This window comes from Passer domesticus, chromosome 2 (genome assembly GCF_036417665.1).
Source record: "Passer domesticus isolate bPasDom1 chromosome 2, bPasDom1.hap1, whole genome shotgun sequence".
Taxonomy (NCBI): Eukaryota; Metazoa; Chordata; class Aves; order Passeriformes; family Passeridae; genus Passer; species Passer domesticus.
The window spans coordinates 107,976,601-108,000,317 of NC_087475.1; the positions used below are offsets into that span (position 1 = coordinate 107,976,601).

The window sequence follows — 23,717 nt, forward strand, 5'->3', positions numbered from 1 at the left end:
CAAATCAGGTATAGAAGCATTCCTGTAAGTGCTAACAGATCCCATTCTGACTATGTCTGGATACAACATTCATTCCTTCAAGGATGGGCAATACAAGGAAATACATTCCAATACAAGGATGGGCATCGGTGCCATTTTATACATGGACAAAATAGAACACAAAGTTCAGTGAGTGTCCCAGGTGGTGATGCTTAGTATCACTCTCATCTACTCTATGAACCCCTCTTTGTTGTTCCCCCACAAAAATAAAATAACTCATATCAAAATGGCACAGAACTTCATTAATAATTGCCAGCTTTTATCACATATGAAAATATATCCTACTACAGCTATTAATGCACATCTAAATTTCTTCCTCCTGCTCTCCAGTGCCATATCTTCTTTATTCTTTGTTTTGTCCCCTTCCAATTAACTATGAATTATGTATTCAAGAGACTGACAGATAGTCTGTACCCAAACATACAAAGGAAGCTGAAAACATCTTTTGTTATTCCCATAAAAAAATTTCACCTTGCTTCAGCTGCCTTCTAAGATTAGAGAATACATACACTGTGTTTTCCAGTCAAGACCTCTAATAAGTGAATACAAACCACAAGAGAGTTCATCACTTTCATCGAAGCAGTTGTTTATGCCATCGCAGCGCTGCATCTGCTGGATGCATAAGCCAGTAGAACACTTGAAATGTCCAGGTGGACATGCTGGAGGTTAAAAAAGAAAAGAAAACAAAACAACAAAAAAACCAAGCAACCAAACCTCAGATTTTTTTTTTTTTTTCACAAATATTGCCAGCCTGTTTCGATTTACAGTTGCTAAGCTGCTCCAAGGAATGATAAAACTGATCTAAATTTAATAGTCTGTATACATTGCCAGCACTTAAATTGAATTCAAATGTTGAAAACTGGGATTTAAAGAAGAGGAAAAAATGTCTCTAAAGTTCTAATTCAGCTGTTCCTGGAATATGTACCACAGGCTGTCTAGAGCTGGAACAAATAAGCCAGTGTTTTATGGTGCAACACAAGACTGCTTAGAAGGCCATCTTTGTTTTAAAAGACAGTCCCACTTCCAATAACCAAAATTTGCAGCACTTTGCAACTTTGGTAAACAACCTGCATTGCGGGGGTGTATGAACTGCATAATTCTGCCTTATAAACTAAAATAATCAAATTTCTCCTCTTCTTACATACTCTACGCATATACACTGAATACAGTTCCTCTAATGTGACAAGTAACTATGTCTAGAAAACACTGCTTCTCTACCACCTTAAAAAGAATATATAAGACTAACAAAGGTCAAAAAGTACCAGTAAAGTTGTATGTTTCATGACTGGAAAAAACTCAGTGTCTCAGAGTTTCTCAATTTTTTGAGATGTTTTTTCAGCTCAGATTTCAGATTTGCAAACACTGTATATAAATACATGGAAACACTGAAATAAGCAGGTGGTTATTTGGTACTCTTTTCATTACCTGTAAGCCTTATAGCAATAGAAACATTACAAACAAAATCTTGGGGGTTAAAACAAACAGGAACAGCAGACTTCAACTGACTGCACCATGGTCACACAGGAAGCTTTGAGGACTGTGTGGAAGAGAACAGTGTGCATGCGAGAAAACAGAGCATGCTGCACATGCCCACTAACCTTAGAAGCACAGCCTAGAAAAGGCTCTTTGTTTGCTAGTCATCTGACTTAGTGAGATTAGGAAAGAAAATGAACTGAAATTACCAACAGGTAATTTCCTGCATAAACTTAATTAAGTCCTATGAACCCAAAAAATGCTACTTCACAGATCTGAAATGCCAAGAAAGGTTGAAAGATATAAAATCCATCTTACGCTGGCCGATGTTATAGCTGCCATATTCCACCAGCAAGGGCTTCTCAGAGACCTTTGAACTGCACTGCAGCTCCACGCTGACAGCAGAACTTGTAATGTGGAACACTGTTTGGTGATCGACATAGTAACCACAGTACCTGAAAGTGTCCAGGTGAGTTCTAGAGCAGCCTTCACAGCAAAACTGCCTTACATACAATTTAAATGTCAACACCACTGAAATTCAGAAATACAGTCAGCAGCCATACTTTAATTAAGAATAAAAATCAAAAATATTTCTCAGTAGTTACCCAGCCTTCATCCACCATTAACATTGTGGAAATTTACTTCTGAATGTCACACCTTCAAATGAATAGTCCTAAAAAAAATGCCTTGGGTACACATCTACTTTAAATTGCTGTTTTAGCAAAGAGGTTCCTTGGATTTCTGCCTAGGCGCCACTTGATTCAGAGAAACCTAAATGCTTTCTGATGCCAGCAAACATTTAATCCACCCACTGTTAATGAATTTCTAATGTTCCTTTCATCAAATATGCCAATCTCTACCAGGGGATTGGGTGTGGGGAACAAAAAACCTAGATTATAAAAAAAACAAAGAAGAAAAAACAAACCCCAAAGCAAAAAAAAAACCCCACAACCAAACAAAGCTTCTTTGACAGGAAAAGGGAATGGTTGTGGGATCATTATTAAAAAAACTGAGGCAGTTTTAAAGATAGTAAATCAGTGAACATCAACAATACAGGTTGTTCTAGAAGTGGAAATAAAGACTCCCTCCTCTACTCCACAAAAATACCTCAAAAATGCAACCCTTAAAAGAAAAACATCTGGCTTTAATATTCCTGCCAAAATCAAAGTACAATGTGAATCTTAAGTAGATTGAAGAGCACAGCAGCTCTTGATTCAACACAGCACAGCTGTATTGTTTTTTAGCAGACTTGGCACACACATTTATTTGACAGCAGTACAAGGTCACTCACTGGCAACAAAATGAACACAAAGAACAAAAGAAAAAAAAATTGTTGTGTTGCTAAATGGAGCAGTGGACTATTAGCCAGGAGTAAATATTCCCCTTGTGTATTTTTCCACATCAAGCATTGTACCAGGACTACTCTTCATGTCACTGAAAAGAGAAAAACTGGTCAGTGATTTCCATGTGAACAAATGCTGCTTCAGTGTCCTGAGCATCCCAGTGAGGTCTGCCAAAGGGAATGGACACATTCTTATGTTTTCTTGTATGCCCTATTTCACTGTACTAAAATCAAACATCTTGTCAACAGATCTAGGAGATTCTGTTCCAGCAATATGAAAAATGAAGGAGGAAAACAATTTTAAAAAAAAATAAGACTTCTCTTTGACATCCTGAAAGCAGATGCAAAAGTTCAAGTTAATTTTACAGCTTCTTACTATAGGAAAATTAATTGTACAAGAAGCCCCAAAGAAGCAAGCAAACAAACCCTCAAAACCCCAAAAAACCAAAACAAAATCCAAAACCAAACCCGCCAAAAAACCAACACCACCAAACAACAACAAAAACCACAAAAAACCCCACCACCCGAAAACAACAACAAAAACCCCAAAAACAAACAAAAAACCCCAACAAAACAAAACAAAAAAACCCCACACAAAGCCCCAAAAAAACCCACAAACCACTGTCTTGGGTTACAGTGTAAGGCGTAACCAAAGTAGGTATTTCTACTACCATCTACGTGAGCTGTTAAAATGAGAGGAGCAGTGTTTCTTTACCTTCTCCTTGACTCAGCCCTGATAAATCCCTCCAGGAAAGCAGTCGCCACTCTGAGGGGGCCAACTCTGATCATGGACCATCAAGGACTCCACAGAATGACTCACAGAATAACATTCTCCCATTGTGGAATTCCCTGCCCTGGGGGATGTACCAAACGTTCCTGCCTGTATATAATTTTGGGCTTGGGACAACACAATACCACCATTTGATTCCCAGAAGACAAGAGCTCTTGACAGCCACTGCTGGATCTCCAGAGAAAGACTTTCACAGGATCACTGCTTCAACATCCTCCAACGGGTCTGCAGTCACCATTTAATTGGACTGCTACTACCACACTGACCAAAAGGGTGTCAGCTCATATTCTGACTTTCTCTGTTCAAGCCAGTGTTTCTGTACTATTGCCTTTATTCCAATTTTCCTATTAAATTGTAGGTCTGACTTGGAAGCTCTTGCAAAATATTTTGTTAACTCCTCCTGCTGGTTTGCCTTCAAACCAGTACACCCACCCATCAAATCTATCAGTGTTAAGTGCAAACTTCCTGTGACAGGAAGTCTAATTGTCACCAATTTTAGTGTTTGTCACCAATGCTCCCAACCTAAAACAGCCTGTCAAAGTGCACAGCAAAATGCCATTTACCAATCTGATTCCCTTCAACTAGCTCACAGACATTTTCTACATTTCTTCTTCTGTCAATGGCTTATACACAGTCTTCCTTCCAACAAACCCTAGAAACACAAAAAACTCCCAAACAAACAAAAAGCCACAAACAAACAAAAGTTGAAGTCTGCATTGACCTCTTCTCAGACAAATAAAACAAATTAATCTCACCAAAAGCAGAGGGAATTACTGCTGATCTGTGGAGAAGCTGAAACAGGTACATCTTCTTTACACAGTAAGAAAGGCCATATGCTCATGGGGTTGGTGAAACAAAGCTACAGGCCCTCAGGAGCCTGTTGCTGGTGTTTCACAGGTCATATATTCAGGTCCAGGGCAAATGGCAGTTGCAAAGAACCATCTGTAACTCTGTGCCATTGCTCCAGAGAGAAACTGAGATCCTGGCCCATATGTAGGAGAAGTGAGTGGGATAGTTTTTCAGGGGATGAGCAGATACATGCATGCTGTAGCAGAAACAAGGGGATATTGCACTAACAGTTTTAAGACAAATAAAGCACCTCTGTGTTCACATAAACCTCTAGTGGTCTGTTCATAAGACACTCACTGGTGTTCCTGCCTCTGAGAATTTCAAGTAAGAAGTTAATCAGCTGTAACTTCTTTGACAAGGCACTGAAGCATTGTATGTCCACTGGAAGAAAGACAAGTAAGAACTACATGGTTGTGTTCAGTGTCTCTGGTTAGAGAAAGCTGTCCCTAGAGGTCTGATGGGACCTTATCTGCACCACCTGCTTGGTCACAGTGTTTACTAATATCAGTATCCCAAAGGTTCTTAACCATTTTTACGTAATATAAGAGAATAAACATCCCATAGGCTGCAACTGCAAGAGGCTGAAAAATGGTGGTCCCCTGCCTGCACCCTGCCCCCACCCTTTCATTAACAATTAAAATTTGGAAAACAAAATAAAACATCACCATGTTTCATGCTTGAAATAATATTTTTTCCCCTTCAAAAGTAAATACAGGACAGAAAAGCAGAAGTTCAAAAGCCTTATTTTCAATGAAAAACACACTCAAAGGAAGGCTTGTCTTGGTCTACTACTATAGCCAGCAACTTGCAGCAGAAAGCAGGAGCATGTGCTCTTGTGCAGTAGTTCAGAAGTAACCCTGAGTACACTTCTAAGAATCACACCATGGCATTTGATTCTGAGGGAGGCATAATTGGCAAGTTTGTCAAAAAGCTGTTCATATTCTTTCAGGATTCTCTGTCAGAGAATTCCTCAGTATGATCCGATTATAATTTTTTCCTCCAGATTTTGCCTTTGTTTTTTATCTCAGCCATCCCAAATATCACAAATCTTTCAATTTCTTTTGTAAAAAGACCACCAAAAAACCACACAAACATACTACGAGTGGTGTGTTTTGACGGGTGTTTTTATGCACTTATCTAGTCCAGTAACCAATTCCATCAAGGCACAGTTGTAGGAGATTCAAACTGAATTTTCACTCTATAAATACAACAAAATACAACATGCTATTGAAGAACAGATGAAGCTTTTTCTTCTCTCTGTAATTCTTTCTGTTGTACTCTTTAAGGGACTAATTCACTTAGTTCCAGTATTGAGTTCAGAAAGTCAAGTTTCAAGACTAATATTACTGAGGTTTCCATTTGAACAAAGTTTAAGAAAAAAAATGGGATGTTTTAAATCTAACCTTGCCTCATCATCCAGTATTCCAAAGATAACTTCAAAACTGAGGAAGGCATGGATGGAAAATATGGGAAAGCAGTGATATCTTAATTAAAAACAGCAGCAATATTTTAATAAAAAATACTTCAGAAACACAGTGGTCCCTTGACAGCCACTTTGTGCAGTTTCTTTTTCAAGAGCCAGTGACTGGAATGAGGAAGCAGTTATAGTTCTATTCCCAGTCATCTCATAGCAATGGCTTTCGCCAAGAAAGATTCACTGTCTTCTTGAGCAATCATAGAATTAAGTTACACTTAAAAGGGCTTTAAACAGACCTTGTTTAATGGCCCCAGAAAACACAGATTTATTTTAGAGTTCACAGGACATTCAACTCTTTCTATTTCTCTCTCTCCAGAGAGTACCAAAGACTCTTGTCTTCATCTTTCTGGTACTTTTCAGTAGAATATATACACACACACACACACACACACACACACATATATTCATATATATATACACATATATACATACATGTACATATATATATATATATACACACATACACACATATATATATACATATTTTATAAGGATTATTACATCATCAGCTAAAATGAAAGAATGGTAGGACACCCCAGTGAATTACTTCTGTCCTTGTGGAAGCTTTCTGAGTGAGTTGCAGTAGTAATGGGATGGTTTACCTTGGGACCATTACATTAATAATCTCTGCAGAGTACTTACATGCGTTCATTAATTTTCCACCATCCTCGTTCACAGCCTTTTATATTCTTCTCACTAATGGTGTAGTTATGGAACTTCAGAGCTATACCAAGGCTCTTCTGTGGAGTCTGTTGTGAGCAAGAAAGATAGTGCAAGCAGTCTTCTTTTTCCTTTTGTTGGCATAGACACAAAAGTCTATAAACGTATTTCAGGAATTACGGAGCTTGGCATTGCCACACCCTGGGAGCTGTGCTGGCTTTACCAGCTCAACAGCCAGTACTTTACACATTTGCCAGCTATTCAGCCCTGAGTCAAGGGTTGGCACAGGCCCACCACAGCTCCAGGTTTTCTCTCCCTCTAGCCAATAGTCTTCTCATCTTTAGAGAGCCACTGGCTATGGAAAGCAGCTTTTGTATCAAGATCAAAGCACTCAAACCCAACCAAATGTACTTATGTAGGGATACAAAGCCCAGAGGATTTTTAGAGTTAAGATACTGCCTGGAATACTTGTGTCACATTTGTAATGCTAGGAGTTACTACTACCACATTATTATAGTCTTCTGCTAGCACCTGCTCAGCCATGCATTCTTTAGCATTTTACAAATCATTTCTACAAAACCCAGCAAAATCACAAGTCTTCATACCTAATTGGAAATTCCTTTTGTAAAAGGAATGGAACTTTTTGCACAGCAAGACAGTGTTCATTTAAAAACAAGGGCTGATTCAGGGCAAAAAAAAAAAAAACAAAACAGAAATGGAAAATTTTCTCCCTCTCTCTTACAGAAAATATAACTTGGGAAATGAGCAAAGTTTCAATATTGCACGAAAATACAACACTGAAAATGAAACTGTTTTGAGCAATAAACCTTTCCATCAGAAGTCCAGGATGAACTGAAGACCATAAATTTAGCTCCCCAAAAATCACCTTATTATTCTAGAAGAGGAAAAGGCTGTAGGTTATGGCTAGCTGGGCTTAATTTGTATTGCTGTTATTCATCGTGGTCAGTCACTTGCTTAACAAGTCATGACTACCATAAGCAGAAAGATGGGTAAAAAGTGGATCTTGTCACATCCATTGCTACATTCCATAGAGAGGAGACACTGAAAGGCAAAGCCTAAGTCAGAGACCTTATTTTAGCTGTAATAAGGAAACATTCATGTCAGAGAAAACAGAAGTACTTTAAAACAACATCAACTTTCAGCAATTTGCTTTCAGGAGAGTACATGAAAAGATGCAGAAAAAGGAGGATACCAAATTAAACAAGCAGCACAGGATTGTGCTGATAGGACAGACCATTCTAAAGACAAATTAAATGTATTAGGCATATGAAAAGATACCAGAGAAGTGGCAGTAACAACTAGGTTAGGTTTTTTTACATATTTTTCATTCAGATTTCTGGGGGTGTGAAGAGAGGAGTTTAAACCAGTCAAGTCTTACATTGCCTGCCATGAGGTTTTTCTGCAGGCTTAACATCAAAACTTATTTTAACTCTTCACCTTTGTAATAGAACAGCTTCGGTACTATGTTTGCTTCCTTAGAAACAAGTGCACAGAAAGATAAAAATCTGATACAAAATACCTGAGCACAGCCAGATATTCAGCAATGCCATTTCTATAAACTACTGTATTTGTGAGGATGCAGGTTACTGCCATTTCAATCACTTATGCTTTACTTAAACTCTATGTGGCCAAAACACACAGCAGTGCCTGAGAGAGAGAGAATCATGCTACCTGGAAGTTCCATGCACACAGGCATTTTGGAGGATAATAGCTTGGGTAATATGGGCTTGTGATTCTCCCTTCATAGCCAGTTTCCTCTTTTGTCACTATTGCTTTTCCACACCCTAGGGAAAAAAAAGAGGCAAAATTTGGCAAACCTTGATATACTTTCAGTAAAGCTATTCAGTCAGCTAAAGCATCCAAATTTATCAGAAGTCTGTCACTTCAAACCTGGGCAAGTCAGGAATTATATTTAGCAGGATTCAAGTTGTAAAAAGAGACCCTTCCCAATAATGCACACAGAAGACAAAGGATGTTAAGATCCAGGGACGAGTGCTGGTCTCTGCAGGACCAGAAGAACACACTGTAAAGTTTATCCATGTTATATCACTAAAGACAGTTTTGCAAACAAGAATATCAATACATCCACACTGCTGTACTACACAGGGACCTCTAGTCTTAGAAAGCAGCCAGTTAGAAGTGAAATGGAAACATACTAAATGAATCAGCCTCCTGGAAACCAAAACTTTCTTGGATTACAGCTCAATGGATTTACAGAATTCATTAAAGATGAATTCACACACACACAGAAACAAAGAAAACTTAGACTTGAACTTAAGGAAAACCAACCAACCAACCCACAGCCCACACAGAATAGAACCTGAAGTTAGATATTGAGAATTTATTACGTTTTTATGAGGGTATATTAATGCTTAATTACTGTCAACATGAAAAGTATGCAGCATCTTTTTGAGCAGCTTGAATTTCCTTGCACTGAGTTGTGTGAGATTTTCCTTGTGCCATTAGCACAATATTCCTTGCACTATTTGTGATTATGATCTCAGCATTTATTAAAGATTAAAGCAATAAAGTCATGAGCTTGATGCACAAACTTTACAGACTCTTTTGTGTTCCTGAGGAGGCAGGGACTGATAACAAATTCAGGAAAAGCAACTGAAGTTTTATTTTCTGAAAGCAGTTATTAGTGCTGCCATCCTTCCACTTCTAACATGATCCTAGAGTCCCAAGGCAGAAGGGAGACCACTGCTACACCTGAAATAACAGCCCCATCTACTGGCACACTGCAGTCCTCTCCAACTGAATTCAGGGCTGCTTTCAGCCTCTTGTCTTCGTACTTCACAACTAGTCTGATCGGATCACATTACTCAATAGGAGTAAAGCAGAGGAGATGAAGGGGGGACAGGCACCTGTATAAAGAAGAAACTCAGATACAGGAATCATTTTTCCATAGTCAGAAACATGACAGACGCTTCAGGATCTTAGAAGAAACAATATAATGAACATACATCCAAACACAGAACAAACCTACTTTCTTGTGTAATGACCTCAAAATAGCCATGGAATTCCTTTTGCTCCTTTACTTGTGCTGCCTTAAATATTACCAGCATGAGATTATTTGTGGACACAAGTGACACCAATGAATCAGCTGGTTCACAGGCTCTGAGGGGGAAGAAAGAAGAGCAAATACATAAGCAATCACTTAAAAAGCAAAAAGCTTCACACATTACTCTCACTCTGTGCTTAAATTTTCCACTGGTTCAGATCTTATCTACTTCAAAGTCCAGTCAAATCTCCATGCTCTTGAGCAAAAATGTACCTGTTACAAGGGCAGTTAGAAACTCAATACTGGAAATTCTTCTAACAAAAAATGAAGAAAATTGCATGAAAAATAATATGGAATGTTTCACTCTATGAGATAATGACTTTCAGCCTTCACTCCCAGTAAAAATGAATGAAGGCAAAATTAACAAAAAAGCTGGAAGAAAGATAAATCTTATTTTATTAGACCAACAGTTTTATCTTGTTGGAGAGTGGGAAAGACAAGAAAGTTATTCTTCAAGCCAGAAATTATAACCTAAGCAAATCAAGTAGTCTCATTTAAAAAAAATAAAATATTCCTTTCCATGTGCATTACCTAGCAGACATCTTCAGTCCTCTACAGATACCTACATGTAAGTGAACACTGTCCAAGTCAATTTGAGATACAGATTAGTACAGGACAGCTCTCAAAAAGGACTGAAAAGCCAATGCTCTGGTTTTGAGGCTTATACACAGACTGAAATGCCAGAGCAAAGGGTTTCAGGGGTGAAAATTCTGAGCTTTGGTCTACTTCATGGAGGTAGTGTTGTTTCCTTTTGACTTACAGAGTCCTATGGAATAATAATCAAGGATTTTAAAGAAAAGGGCCCTAAACAAATAAGGCATCATTTAAGAGAGAGAAGAAAAAGAAAAAAAGTGATAGTCCACATCCCTCAACCATCACAGCTTCAAGTCAAGATTTTTATAACCCTCTAAACAAATAAAGCAGATAAAAAAAAACACTGAACTAGTGAGTGCCAGTAAGTGAAAATCACAAGACGTAGTTCTAGGACTTCAGTCTTGATCTGAAAAGCACTAATCTTAATACAGAAGAGCTTGCTTAAGAGAGGAAATTTTGACATTCTCTTTCAGTCAGCAAGTTTTGTCCACTAACATGTGAATTTTTCATAGTTCTGTTGCTAGGTGAAGATGCACTCCAGTTGAAAAAAATTGAAGAAAATGTTTCCTTTTATTAACAACATAACTTATCCAAGAAATTTGATTTTGTCAGGTGTTATGTGAGTAATACATGAAAATAAGAGCAATTTTAACAAAACCAAACAAAAAATGGAGATGATAGGTCTTCAGAAAAAAACCCCAAAATTTGTCAATTAATTTTAGTAGAAATTTATACTCACCGGTAGAGTATCTTATCTTTGATTGGCATCAGAGAGTCATAAATGGTGAGCGAGTCAGTGATGCAGTTATCTGCTTCAATCTGAAGGGATACTATGGAAAAGCGGACAAGGTGGCCCACAGAGGCAATAAGCTTAAAATAGCAGATTGTTCCCTCTGAGGTTGCTTGAGTATCCAGAGGAAAGTGCTCATGTAGTCGGTCAGCATAGAGATCATACATGCAATTTGTTCCTGTGAAAATGTCACTTTTTCAGCACTGGACGCAATCACTCCAAAACTCATAAATCCACATGGCATTAAAACAAAAAGCCCTAAAACTTGTGTTAAACTAAAGCAAAATATGAAAGCATATCTAACTTGGAAAACAAAGTAATAATAGAATTAGAGAGTGGTTTGGGTTGTAAGAGATCATCTAGTTCCAAACTCTCTGCCATGATGGGGATGCCTTCCACTCGACCAGGTTGCTCAGACCCCCATCCAGCCCAGCCTCAGACACTTCCAAAGGGCATCTACAGCTTTTCCGGGCAACCACCCTTACAGTAAAGAATTTTTTCCTACCCCAAACCCAAACCCAAACCTACCCTTTTTCAGGTTAAAGTAATTCCCTTTTGACCTTGCAAAGCCTCCCTTTCTCGCTGTCTGTGTCACTCACTGTTTTCATCTTAGTTACAACTCTGTGGTCCAAGAACAGCCTATTTATAACAAGTACAGAGCATGGCCAACAGTGCTGTTGCCGGGGTATTTTCTTGCAGGGTATGTGCATTAAAGCAATGCCATTTTGTACAATTTGCAGTTAAAATTCTGCGGAGTTTCTAGAGTAGAAATTACTCAATTCTTTACTGGGGCATACTCATTTACTTTCAAAGCATAAATGTACTGCTTGCCCCTATGGACATTAGGATATTTAAAATACATAAAACAAAATCAAAGGAAAAATGCAGTTGCATGTCTGCATCCCCCCACCTTTTTTTATTGATGTCAATAAAAACGTCAAGGTTCTCAATGTTTTACCATGAAACAAACTAGAAGTGCTAGCAACAAATTCAGATTCACCAAGTCCTTCAGTTACGAAGGGATGCTAGGAGTTTTCTTGCTCAACATTCTGCTCAAAGCAGGATCAACATGAATTCAGACCAGGACTTTGTTCTGCCCAGTCTTGAAAATTTTTGCAGTGCTAGAAATCACCATTAGAAAAGGAAACACTGTGAAATAAAAATTGTGCAACCTAGCCTACACAACATTTATTAAAAAAGGGTAAAAATTTGTGTCATAATTTAGACAGAGATAAGAAGAATATTACCTTACTTGCATCCAGTTTTCTAATTAAGTTGAAACAACTGCAATTTCCAAATTAAATATATTGAGGTCTTTATTTCAATTCAATATTGCAGCTAGCAGTCAGCAAAAAGCTTAGATAATTTTTGTTTGGTCATTCCTAAAACTCTTATCATACCTCTTTAAAAGGTGAGAAGGAAGAAAAATGAAAATTAGGGAGAATAAGACCAAAAGTGAATATTTGCCTTAATTTCTGCCTATTACAAACATAAGTCTCTGAAATAGTTACCACCATGGAACACCAATTAGAGCACTGTGAAAGTTCACTACCAATTTTTGACACAAATTAAATGTTGACCTTTTAACTAGTAGCTAATCAAGACAGGAAGTGGCAGGCTTTGTCCACTTCCACTTCTAAATTACATTGAAACTATGATTGAATGTAACATGAAATTAATGCTATGAATGTTTATGAACAATCTGTAAGGGTCACATTCCATTTAAATGAATTACAGTTAAAACTATTAAAAGCTTTGTTTAAGTAATTGTTCCTCCTTCTTCCTTGTTCTTATCTCTTCCCAACAACATTATTTTTATAATGGTTATTTGTGCTTATCTAGTCGCCCTTAGCAGAGCCAACTTTGATCATAATCTCTAAAATTATAAGCAGCTACCATTATTTCTACTAAGTAATTAATAATGGGATGAACTTGCTGCTGCTATGAAGTACAGTCAAGAAATTCAGAGCTGAATCAAGCAGTTCAAGCACACTGGATTGAAACCAAAGTTGGATAAAGTCTTTACGCAAACAAACACATCACAATCCGATATGGATGTTTACAAATCCCTTCTCCAGCACCACTCTTCAATAAATCTGCATTCTAGTCTGTGCCTGAACCAACAACTGGGTTCATATCCATACCCAAAGTTAACGCCATTGCTCTCAAAATACAGCCTGCCAATGCTGATTCGTTTTGTGCTGCTGCATGTTCACTTTTACCTCTGCATCATATTCCATAGTCCTAAACAAACACAGCCAAAAAACCCCAACAAACAAAATTGCACCAGTATAAGATTCTCAAGTACTGTGGCCATCCATGCTGCTTATCCCCAGGAACTTCATTACATACCCACTCCACACCTCCTACAGATACCAGCTGACACCTGTGGGTGCCTATACAAAGTCTCTGAAAGATGTCTAGAATATGGCAGGTCATCCTTCTCCCTCTATGTAAAAGACATCATGCCTCTGTGTAAAAGTCCTAAAAAGACGTAGCAACAATATTTGTGTTGCGCTCTTCTTAATTTCTTCTGTTTTAGGGGCTGCATTATGGAATAAATAGGAACCAAGTTCCAATTGTGCTAACTTCTCCACCCTGGAACACGGAAATGGGAAATGAAATCGCTATGCAAGTAAACACAATATATAAAACTCTTTTTAGAAATAAAACGCACACTACTGAGATGCGCTAGAAGCCAATATTGTTATGCTTTGCAGTTTAAGTTGGGAGGCTTTTAACGAATGCTGTAGCAAACTTCAGTTTTTTAAAATTATTGGCTCTTAGTAATATAAACATTGCAAACCCTGGACCATGTTCTGTGACCTGAAGTCTGCCTGTGGACCTCAGATCTAGCAGAGCTTGACTTGGCTGCATGGCAAAAGCAGTTGTTGGGTTCAAAAAAAAATATGCAAGCTAAAACCTTTGCAAGGTAGCAGAAGTGAAAAATCACAGGTAGAAGTGCAACAAAATGCCTCAGGAAACAAAAATACAAACATGGAAAGCTATAAAGCCCTTGAAAAACCAAAACAGTGTGACTTCTCAACATGAAGAGTCAGTCTGTGTCAAGTAGCAAGGGAGGCCAACACATTCCCAGCTGATTGATAACTGGTGGCCCAACAGTCTTAGCAGGTGTCTCCATCAGAGGTGCAGTACTATTGCTCAGCCTAGCAGCACCTTTTTTCTAGGTACCTACTCCATGTACTAGTGAAGGTAGATGTACTGTACTTTTGACCTGCTTGTTCAGTGCTTTGCACACTGGAAAAGAACCATTCTGGGAGGTTTACAACATGAAACCAAGCAGGTGTACAAATAGTGTCTCCCACGACCCTGGCAAAACTCAACTGCCTAAAGTAATTACTGTTAGGGAATTAATTCAAAACAATAGATCTCCATTAACCTTGGAGAAAAGGTAGTTAAGGTGGATAAAGGATGGACAAAAGCATGGACAACACATACTCTTGCCCAGCATATTAAATTCATCACCATCCAGTTAAGAAAAGGTTAATCTGCTGGTCAACACAATGGACAGCAAACACCTGATTTAGTTCATTTCCTATTATGTCACCAGGTACACCTAAAAATTTACCAGGCAGATTAAAGGTAGATAGTTCCTGTATTTGTTACATGCAAGATTCTTGGTCATCCTTTTAGTAAGTCAGGACTTAAATGCCAAGGCTGAATTTAGCCCTTTTAAATTAACACTGAACAGTATCTAAGTCCAAGTTATGAACTAAAAGCTTTGCTCTCCACCTCTCCTTTGGAAGAGACTGCCAAAAAGGTGAATTACCTGCTCCTGTTGTTGACCAATAATCTGACCGAAGACCTGCTGCATAGAAAAAGAGTTGTGTGAGTCTTCTTGTTTGCCTGAAATCCAGAATTCAGGGTTTAATTCAACCACGCCTCAGTCCTAACACTGAACACACAGGACAAAACACTTTTCCCAGTGAGGGGGGTTGCCCTAGCCCCCTTCATTTCTGAAAATTCTGCAAGCAGCTTTGGAGGTGAGGCAAGAAGAGACTGCATGGCAATTAAGCAGTTAAAGTCAGTTGAAGGACTGAGACAGAGGTACCCTGGATGTTATTTTCTGGCTGATGTACTTAGAATGGAAAATCATTAAACATTTTGTAGCTTCATACATTAAACATGCTTGAATCACAGGTTGTGAGTTTGTTCCCCACACAGGAAGGGCACAAGAGTTATTTAACAAATGGGCACCATTATAATGTGTTCTTGAATCTTTAATAAAGGGGTGATAACAGTCTCATTTTACATGAAGTGATCCACCTTAACCCTTCATGTTTTTATGCTTTTAAAATCACAGACTAACCCAAATCTGCCAGGAAATGTATGTGTTTTACCTCCTGACTATGAACATAAGCACTCCCAATACAGGAAGTTTGGCAATCACTGCTTACAAGGACAATTTGTACCTTGATTTGACCTCAAATCTCATTCTTATTTTTCTTCTCAGCTTTTTTCATCTATTCCAATTTTACTAATAGAAGCTAAAGATGTAGGATCAAGATTTTAGTTTATTTATAGAATTTTCTAATTCAAAGTAAAAACCATTTGTTTCATGAAGTATTTCCTCAAGGATGGGTTCTAGTACTAACCACTTAGGACAATGGAATCCATGTCGACTGCAAGGCCCTGAAGACTTCCCACCGAAGTCCGGTTAATGATACTTGTCTGAATGGAATCCTTTAAAATGGCAGCCACACAATCCTCACACAGCACTTGCCCCTTCGCCTGTGGTACCACAAATACGATCCAGAAATGAATAAGAAGGCCTCCATTGTTGTTGTTACTGAAATAAAGAGCTCAGGTTATCACCCTGTTGGAAGGCCTCTGAAGACTAGACTTAGCCCAAGGTTTTGAAGCACAAATTCAGAAGTGCATGGCTCATTTCCATATTTATATTTACTTTAACCCAGTGAATGTATATTTTCCCCTTAAAGAAACAAACAAGACAAATCCCAAAACACACTCTTCACATCCAGTTGGGAATAGTAGGCTGATTTCCTGAGGGCTCATAACTATGGAGATATATGGAAATCACATTGTACACACATGAATTAGAGCTGAACTACTCCCTAAAGATCAAAACAGAAATAGTAGAACAGAAACAGTAGAATTATCATCTCCAGAAACACAGAGCTCTGCAGTGGTATGTATCACACCCTGGACTGTGTGTTGCAGTATGTAGGAAATGATTCCTAGACTCTTTAGGTAACACATTAGAGGCCATATATGATCACACTAATCTCTGTCTCCTTAGTGGGGAGAAAGACCTTTGAATCAAACACAGCCTAAAAACCTCCAGTTTCTGAACAAAAACTGTATTTGGTTCTTCTAACATTAGCTGCAAACATTAATATTGGAGTAAGAATACTTTATTGCATAGATTTCCTACTTCTAAAGTAGAAAATGCTTTTATTCCAGTAACATTACTCACAAAATATTTGCAATTTAGTCAATAACACAGAGCTGTGCTCCAACAGCATGTTTAAGTGGTTCAACTTCTACATGAGCCAAAGGATCACCAAACCTCTTTATTGAAATCATTTTTGTTTATCTTGCATTGTATTTCTGGCAGACAAGGAACTGTTTATATGACTTTAGTTTGCCCTTACTTTTGTTAAGTGAATTGGTATAGGTTATATACCTATTGTGCTACCAGTTCAAGTACATAGCAAAGACATTGAATTATAACTATTAAAAATAAGCTTGTTTTGTGAGCTTATTACATTATCTACTGCCCAGCAGAAAAGCAATTACTTTAACCACAGTGTTACCTGACTTCTGAGACAGTGGACTGCTTGTAAAATTTGGAGAAAGAAGAAGTTGTGTATACCAAGTTAATCTGAAAGACAAAGTATAAGGATTTAGCATTCTGAAAACCAGTCACACCTAGAGATGCTATATGCCTAGGCTTTTCTAGGAACAGCCTGTTTCCCACCAAGATTACGGAACATTCACACGCTTCCAGACATACATCAGCCAAGCCAGGCAGAATAGGAGATGAACAGACCAGCTCTTCAAAGCATCTGTAACAAAAGCAGTATTCTCAGGAAACATCAAATCTTCTGCCCATGGCCAGCTGGTATATACAATAATGCTCTTACCATATAAATGAATTTTGACAACAGTTGCACATCCTTCACCCAGAAAATCCCAAACACAGAGGGCGTCCCTATCTTGGTGCTAAAAGTTAAGGCCAAACTTAAAAAAATGCTCACACACTCACAACAATTTTTTTGGTGTTGTTACTAAGGTGCAGTGAACATCACATACCAGAGCTTCTCCCACAGAATCAAAGAAAGACAGAGATAGGAAAGGGCCTCTGGAGAGCATCTAGTCCAACCCCACTGCTCAAAGCAGGGTTGAGTACACTACGTTGCTCGGGGCCATTTCCACCTTCAAGAATGGAGACTCCACACCTTGCCTAGATGAGAATCCCAGCGCTTGATTTCCCTCACAGCTAAGGAATTATTTTTTAATGTGTCCATTGCATTTTTTGCACTTTGATTCCTTTGTGTCTATTTTCTTCATCAACAGCTTAGTATTAATGTATTTCTTTCCAATACACACAGTGTAGAACGTGAAGAAACAAAATCTCTGCCTGTTCCCTGCTGAAGGACTGCCTTTGGGCAAAGCAAGCTCCTGATTACCCTTGTTGCTGGACTGTGGTAATACTGATGTGACAGTAACCTTCCTCTCCCCATCACGTTCAAAGCCACAAGGTGGCATGTACCTCAAGCTGTTCGGACCAAACTCTGCTGCTCTGTGATTAAAACTAACATGCAAAGGACTATGACACAGAATATTGCAAAGGCTGTAAAATTCACATCCATATTAATCCCTAACTTTCATCATTTGAAACAGGAAGTTTAAACAATAATTTTACGGGCCTAAATAAAGTGGGTGGAGCTCAATCTTGCTCTAGATTAAGTACAAAGGATTTGATGTATTACTGTTACTATCAAATGGAAAGAACCTATCTTGAGAAGTTTTTCTACCACCACTTGGGGTCTCTGGGCCAGCAGCTAGTAAGAAAAGGGTTTTGAGGAGAACAAACAAAATCCCAAATTCCCCACTTCCTTATTAACAATTTTAGTCAACAGTTAAGGTTGCCAGTTTCAGCAATGCAAAATCCATTGATGAGTTCAGGCAAAGTTCACAGATAAAAAAATAAATTCCAAGTAATGTTCAAGTAGGAGGTGGTGACACTGGCAGCTCAACAACTTCTCTCTGTTGTCTCTCTCCACTATGTATGACATGGGCAGGATGCTCTGAGATAAGAGCAAGACACAGGGAATACAGGACATTAGAGCTGCTCCGTGGAGAGCAGGGAAAGGTGATGCCCTGCAGTGGTTATCTGAAAGAACTTCAGTGATTAATATGCAGGACTTGGAAAGAGCTGGAAAACAGGAACATTAGTTCACATTATAAGGTGGCAAAAACTTAGGAATTATTGAAAAATTTTTTGGTTGCATATAACATTTTCTTTTCTTTTGGTTTTTGTTTAGCAGTTTTCATACAGCCACTTGAATCCTTACATGGACAGTATAGCAGTTCCTGGCAAAAATGTATTTTTGCTCCCTACACCAAATGTCTTTTAAGTCAAATTCCCTTTTAACCAAGATTGCCCCGCGCCCACCCCCCCCCCCCCCCCCCCCTTTCTTCCCACTGTAGAGCAGCTACTGATCCAGAGTTCTATTTTTGCTTTGACTGATGCAAGGTGTTTGGGAAGTTTAATGGTCTTTAGCATACCTAGTACCAGAAGGAAATGTAAATTTCTTTCTGAAATACGTTTGTGATCCCTAGGTTATAGATGCTTTAAGGCAGAAGATAATGTAAATGCAAAAGATTTCGAGATTTCACCTGTTTGATGTTTCCAAAGTGGCAACTGAATTTAATGACTTTTGTAGAATTCTAGTCATAGATCATAATTTACGGGTGAAAGTACGTAAATTTTAAAGTCAACTGTAAAAACCAGATCCATTCAAAACTGTTTGTGATTAACAAGTTGAAAGCAGTCAGTTCCTTCATACCTCCAGACCGCCAACACTTGCACACAATCCTCTGAGGGGGAAGGGGTAAAAATACACCACAGCAGCCTCAATGGCCTCTAAACATCACTTGTCCACAACTCTGACCTTTTTTTGCTAACCAAGCAACCCACCCATCTTACCACATGCTGCACAGTCTGTGCCATAGAGAGGAATTCCTTTGACTCTTTCTGCCTATATTCTGGAAGAAACTCTATGTTGGCAACACGAAACAGTCCAACAAAATACAATGCATCTTTGTCTTCTACCTGAACTGCAAGAAACAAAGAAGATAGTTAGCCTTTTTTTAATAACAATTAAGGTTTTTTATTAAATTCTAAACCAAATTAATCTATTTGGCCTAATCAACTTTGTAGTTTGAAACAACTGCCCAGAGAACACTACACTTTTATAGTGAAACTGTTCTAGATGTTTACCAAATTATGGTTAATTGAGCTCCTGTTACCTACACACAAGATATGATACCACCATACAAACAAGCCAGCATAAATGAAGGCAAAATCAACATCCAGATTCTGGAGCATCCCTAAGGTATCTTAGGCAGTATTAGCATCAGGGGCCTAAAGAGGAAAACATAGCTTTTAATGCTTAATTACACACATATTTATTTTACTCCCCTTTTACTTCCTTAAATCTATTCTGAAAAATAATGTACTTACCTGAACTTCAGAAGGCCAGGAAACATAGTGGAAGGCAAAATTTCTGAGGAATCAAGCTCATAGAAACCTGTCAGGTCTGTGCAAATCAGCTTGCACATTAAAATGTTTTTCATACCTCTGAAATAAAGTCACGCTCGCTAAAGACAGCTTTCCTAATTACTTGTTAGGTCTTAGCAAAGACAAAAGCTTTTCAGACTTTTTTAAAATTTCCATGTCTACTTTAGAAACAGCCTTCAGGACAACTGAGATCCTAAAGTCATCTGAAAGTACTACTGTCAATAATGATATATGGAGTTGCATGAGCTTTCAGCAACTCACCAATGAAGAGCCACAGTAATGTCCAGGTTACAACTCCTAAAATGAATAGAATGAGGGTAAAAAGAATTAATTTGTTTTGAAAATTCCATAGCAACTTATCTTTTTTCTTCAATTTCTCATGCTTTTTCCTTGCCAGAATCCTCTTTGCCAACTTGTCTTCTGCAGATACCATTTGGACTGAAATGTTGGCTGCCTAAAATAAGGTGAAAGACAACAGAAATTGTGGAATGTTTCTAGCAGGAATTGACTGATCAACAAGTCTCAACAAATTTGTTCCTCAGAGAAAAGTCTCCACTTCCTTCAGGCTGTGGGGCAGTGGCTATGGATAGCCTCTTCCTGAATATCTGGCTCCCTCAGAAGTTACCTCCAGTGAACAGGAGAGCACAGCAGAGGTCTTGCTGAGATGCGACCTGCACAAAATCGTCATCTGGATATCCAAATGCTTGACAATTTATTTTGAACTACAGTCTCAAATTTTCTAAGCTGGATCCAAAATATGTCCTGACCATCTCATCTAGGTACAAAAGACTACATGACCATTTCTATATTTGCAGGAGTAGTTTCCACTTCCTATAAAGTATCTACAGCTTGTCTGTTCTGGAAAGCCCATTTGTACCAGACACCACCACCATGCCTCAGGCATTTTTCTCTGCAGAAGATAATCAACACATTTAAGCAGACAAAAAATGTTTATCAGTTGCTGCAGGCACAAGCAAGAGCTGCCTGAAGAAGTCTCTTGCTCTTCATAAAAGTCTGTCTTTAGGGTACCTCCTGTCACAGTCAAATGGTTTGTTGTGAGATCAGCTAGAGGTTCAATCATATTTGTCAAGTCAATTAATTGTCTTATCTCTTCAGAGTTTAGCTGGCAAGTTCCTGGACCACTCAGAGTATTAGTGACCACCATATAAACAAGGAGTATTCAGGAAAAATACAAAGATGTTGATGCCAGTGAGAGGGAAGCTCTCAAGGAGTGGCTTTAGGAAGCTGTGCGTTGTCCATGACTGGAGGTGTTGACAAATACCAGTCAGCAATCAGCAGCAAGGGTTTTAGTGCGCAGTCTTTTATAAAGTACAAAACAGTCTTAGACAAAATGACATGGCTCAGGAGCTCATACATATGAGGATTAAATTGAACTTCATCAAGATGAAGACTAAAACAAATAGGTTTTTTTTTCCCTTGGTTTTGAAACAGCTAGAGTAATTTCAACAGCATCTTCAAAGAAGGTCTCCCTTGCCTCACAGCTGAATTTATGCCACTCAGAGGCCTCTCTAAGTGGTACATCATTTCTAAGCAGTGCAAATCAAAAAGCTCTGACAATGACCAGGGGTAACTGGTCTATGATTTGCTCAAGATGCTGACAGCCTCACTCTGAGGGACAAACCGCTGTCCTATCACCTATCCTCTTCTGTGCCCACAGAAAAATACACAAAGGAATTCACACTCAAAATAGAAAAGACACACTAAACAAACAGAGCCCCTGACTTGGGGAGATCTAGCTGTTCCCTGTGCTCGATAGGCTCTGCAGAGATACAGCAGGTGGACGATGAGGAGAAAGTGTGCAACAAGATGCTTACCTATTTACCAGCATTGCATTGTTTGAAGCATCTCAGAAGGTACCCTGCAAAGAGTGTGCGATCTGTTGTAGACTAAAATGTGTGGGCACAACAGTAATTTTTCATCCACACTAATTATATTACACTTGATGAGAAAGAAGACCATGAAAGTCAGGAAGCAACCAGCTGAGAACTTCACTCTTGAGTTTTCAGTGTGGGATGCCAAGTTTAATACAGTGGCTACAAAAGCTCTGTGTTGATGCACTTGACACACAGGAAATTCCAAGCACAACTGCCAGCCATTTGTTAAAGGGGTGTTGTGAAATCACCTACAAGAAGTGCTTCTTTCCTTTTGCTCAACAGCAGGAGACGCCCATCTGTGTTTTGGGCCAATCAGGATAAGAGAGACTTTGATTATCCAGAGTGATTCCAGGGGAAGATCACAGAGGTAGGGAGCTGGAGGATATGATGTGCAGCAAAAAGCTGAGAGCCCTAGGGTTGTTCAGCAGGACACAAGAAGGCAAAGACAGTGTGAGTAAATCTAATTCTAGATTTCCATATCTAAAGTGGGCTACGGAGAAGACAGAGCCACAGATTCCTCACAGGTGCACAGTGAAGAGAGAGCCACAACAGCCACACACAGCAGCAGGGGACATTCCAGCTGCACTGTGGGAGGGGGAAGAATGTATTTCATCACAAAGACTATGGCCAGAGAGGTCAGGGAACCCCCACACCTGGAGTTATTCAAATCTCAAGGATCAATGTTTCAAGAAATCTGTTCTTATTTTGATATTAGCCCTGTTCTTAAAAAAAAAATTAAAAACCTGTAGAAGTCTTCACCAACACTGATATGTTTCTCTGATATTATGCACTAGTAATACTATCAAGAAGAGACCTCTGTGTATCCTCAGAGGAAGCATAAGAAACATCCCCACAAATATCCTCCTGGTCCCATAGTCAAATGCAACAGATAGCAATCTTTGTTCTCAGAGTGGAAGAAGTTCTAAAAGGAGAAGAAAACATGGTAATAATTAATAACAAGTAGAGCTAAAAGACTAAGCATGACCCTCTACAATTTCCTCAAACAAAACCTTTAAACACAATTGGAACATTTCTGATTCATGTCTTCTATCTAGGTAATGAACTGCACTTGTTTTGTGTGCTCTCCACTTGATTTACCCATCTTCTGTATTTTTTACAAACTTTATTGAGTCTTTTTAAGGATGAAAATGAATGTTTGTTTGTTTGTTTAAAGCTCTGGATTGTCACAAAGTTCCTTTATACTCTTAGGTGTTCAGTAGGCCAGCCTGAGCCAGTTCAATGAATGCTGAGTTCTGACATCTGAAATTTTGGTCACTTTCATCAAGATTCCCACAATAATATTTTATATTAATGTTTTCCCATGTAAATCCTTTTTGTGGCTCCAGACCTAAACAGACAGATCTATTATTAAAAACTAAATCCTGTCAAGTATTGTTAAAAATTACTCAAAATTGACATCACTGGATATATCAGTTGAAACAACTGATGTCTTCATTGCATCTACTGTAATCCTCAACTTATTTTTTTTAAGCAATTAATGTATCAAGCTTTCCATGACAAAGTTCTCTGTTATGTGAGATTCATAGGAATATTGAATGCTGTGTGCTACATTATCAATATTTCCATAGGTTTTATTAATTTACCATATACATTTTATAGTAAGGAAAGTGACAGCAAAGTTAAGCTGCCCCCTTCCCTCAGTAAGAACCATAATTCTCAATCCAGCTTTCCTTACTGCAACTTAGTTCTTGTATTCTAGAACTGGTTTCCAGCTAACATTGCAATTTGACTATCACCATACACTAAATTATTTAATTACATCTTTGTCATGAGTTAGCACTCATACAACAATCCCCTTCTCTATCTTCTCTGGGAAAAGCAAAACACTTTGCCTCTTTAATGTTGCCTTTCCTGCCTAGAAGTTAACGTTTTTGGAAAAACATGCTGCATGACACCAATAGAATCTTTTAT

The 23,717-nt window shown here is 38.5% G+C and overlaps 1 protein-coding gene across 2 annotated transcripts in view; it reads right to left on the minus strand.

Annotated features, from left to right (window-relative positions):
- TMPRSS7 (transmembrane serine protease 7) overlaps nt 1–23,717 on the minus strand; it is a 36,247-nt gene that overhangs the window by 10,219 nt on the left and 2,311 nt on the right. For both annotated transcript variants that reach the window (XM_064410495.1, XM_064410494.1), the window contains exons 3-13: nt 20,152–20,344; nt 19,297–19,427; nt 16,898–16,965; nt 15,716–15,909; nt 14,890–14,928; nt 11,049–11,277; nt 9,641–9,771; nt 8,323–8,435; nt 6,613–6,719; nt 1,831–1,967; nt 591–698 (exon numbers count right to left, since the gene is read on the minus strand). In XM_064410495.1, coding sequence (XP_064266565.1) covers nt 591–698; nt 1,831–1,967; nt 6,613–6,719; nt 8,323–8,435; nt 9,641–9,771; nt 11,049–11,277; nt 14,890–14,928; nt 15,716–15,909; nt 16,898–16,965; nt 19,297–19,427; nt 20,152–20,344 — 1,450 coding nt within the window. The remainder of the gene's footprint in view (nt 1–590; nt 699–1,830; nt 1,968–6,612; nt 6,720–8,322; nt 8,436–9,640; nt 9,772–11,048; nt 11,278–14,889; nt 14,929–15,715; nt 15,910–16,897; nt 16,966–19,296; nt 19,428–20,151; nt 20,345–23,717) is intronic.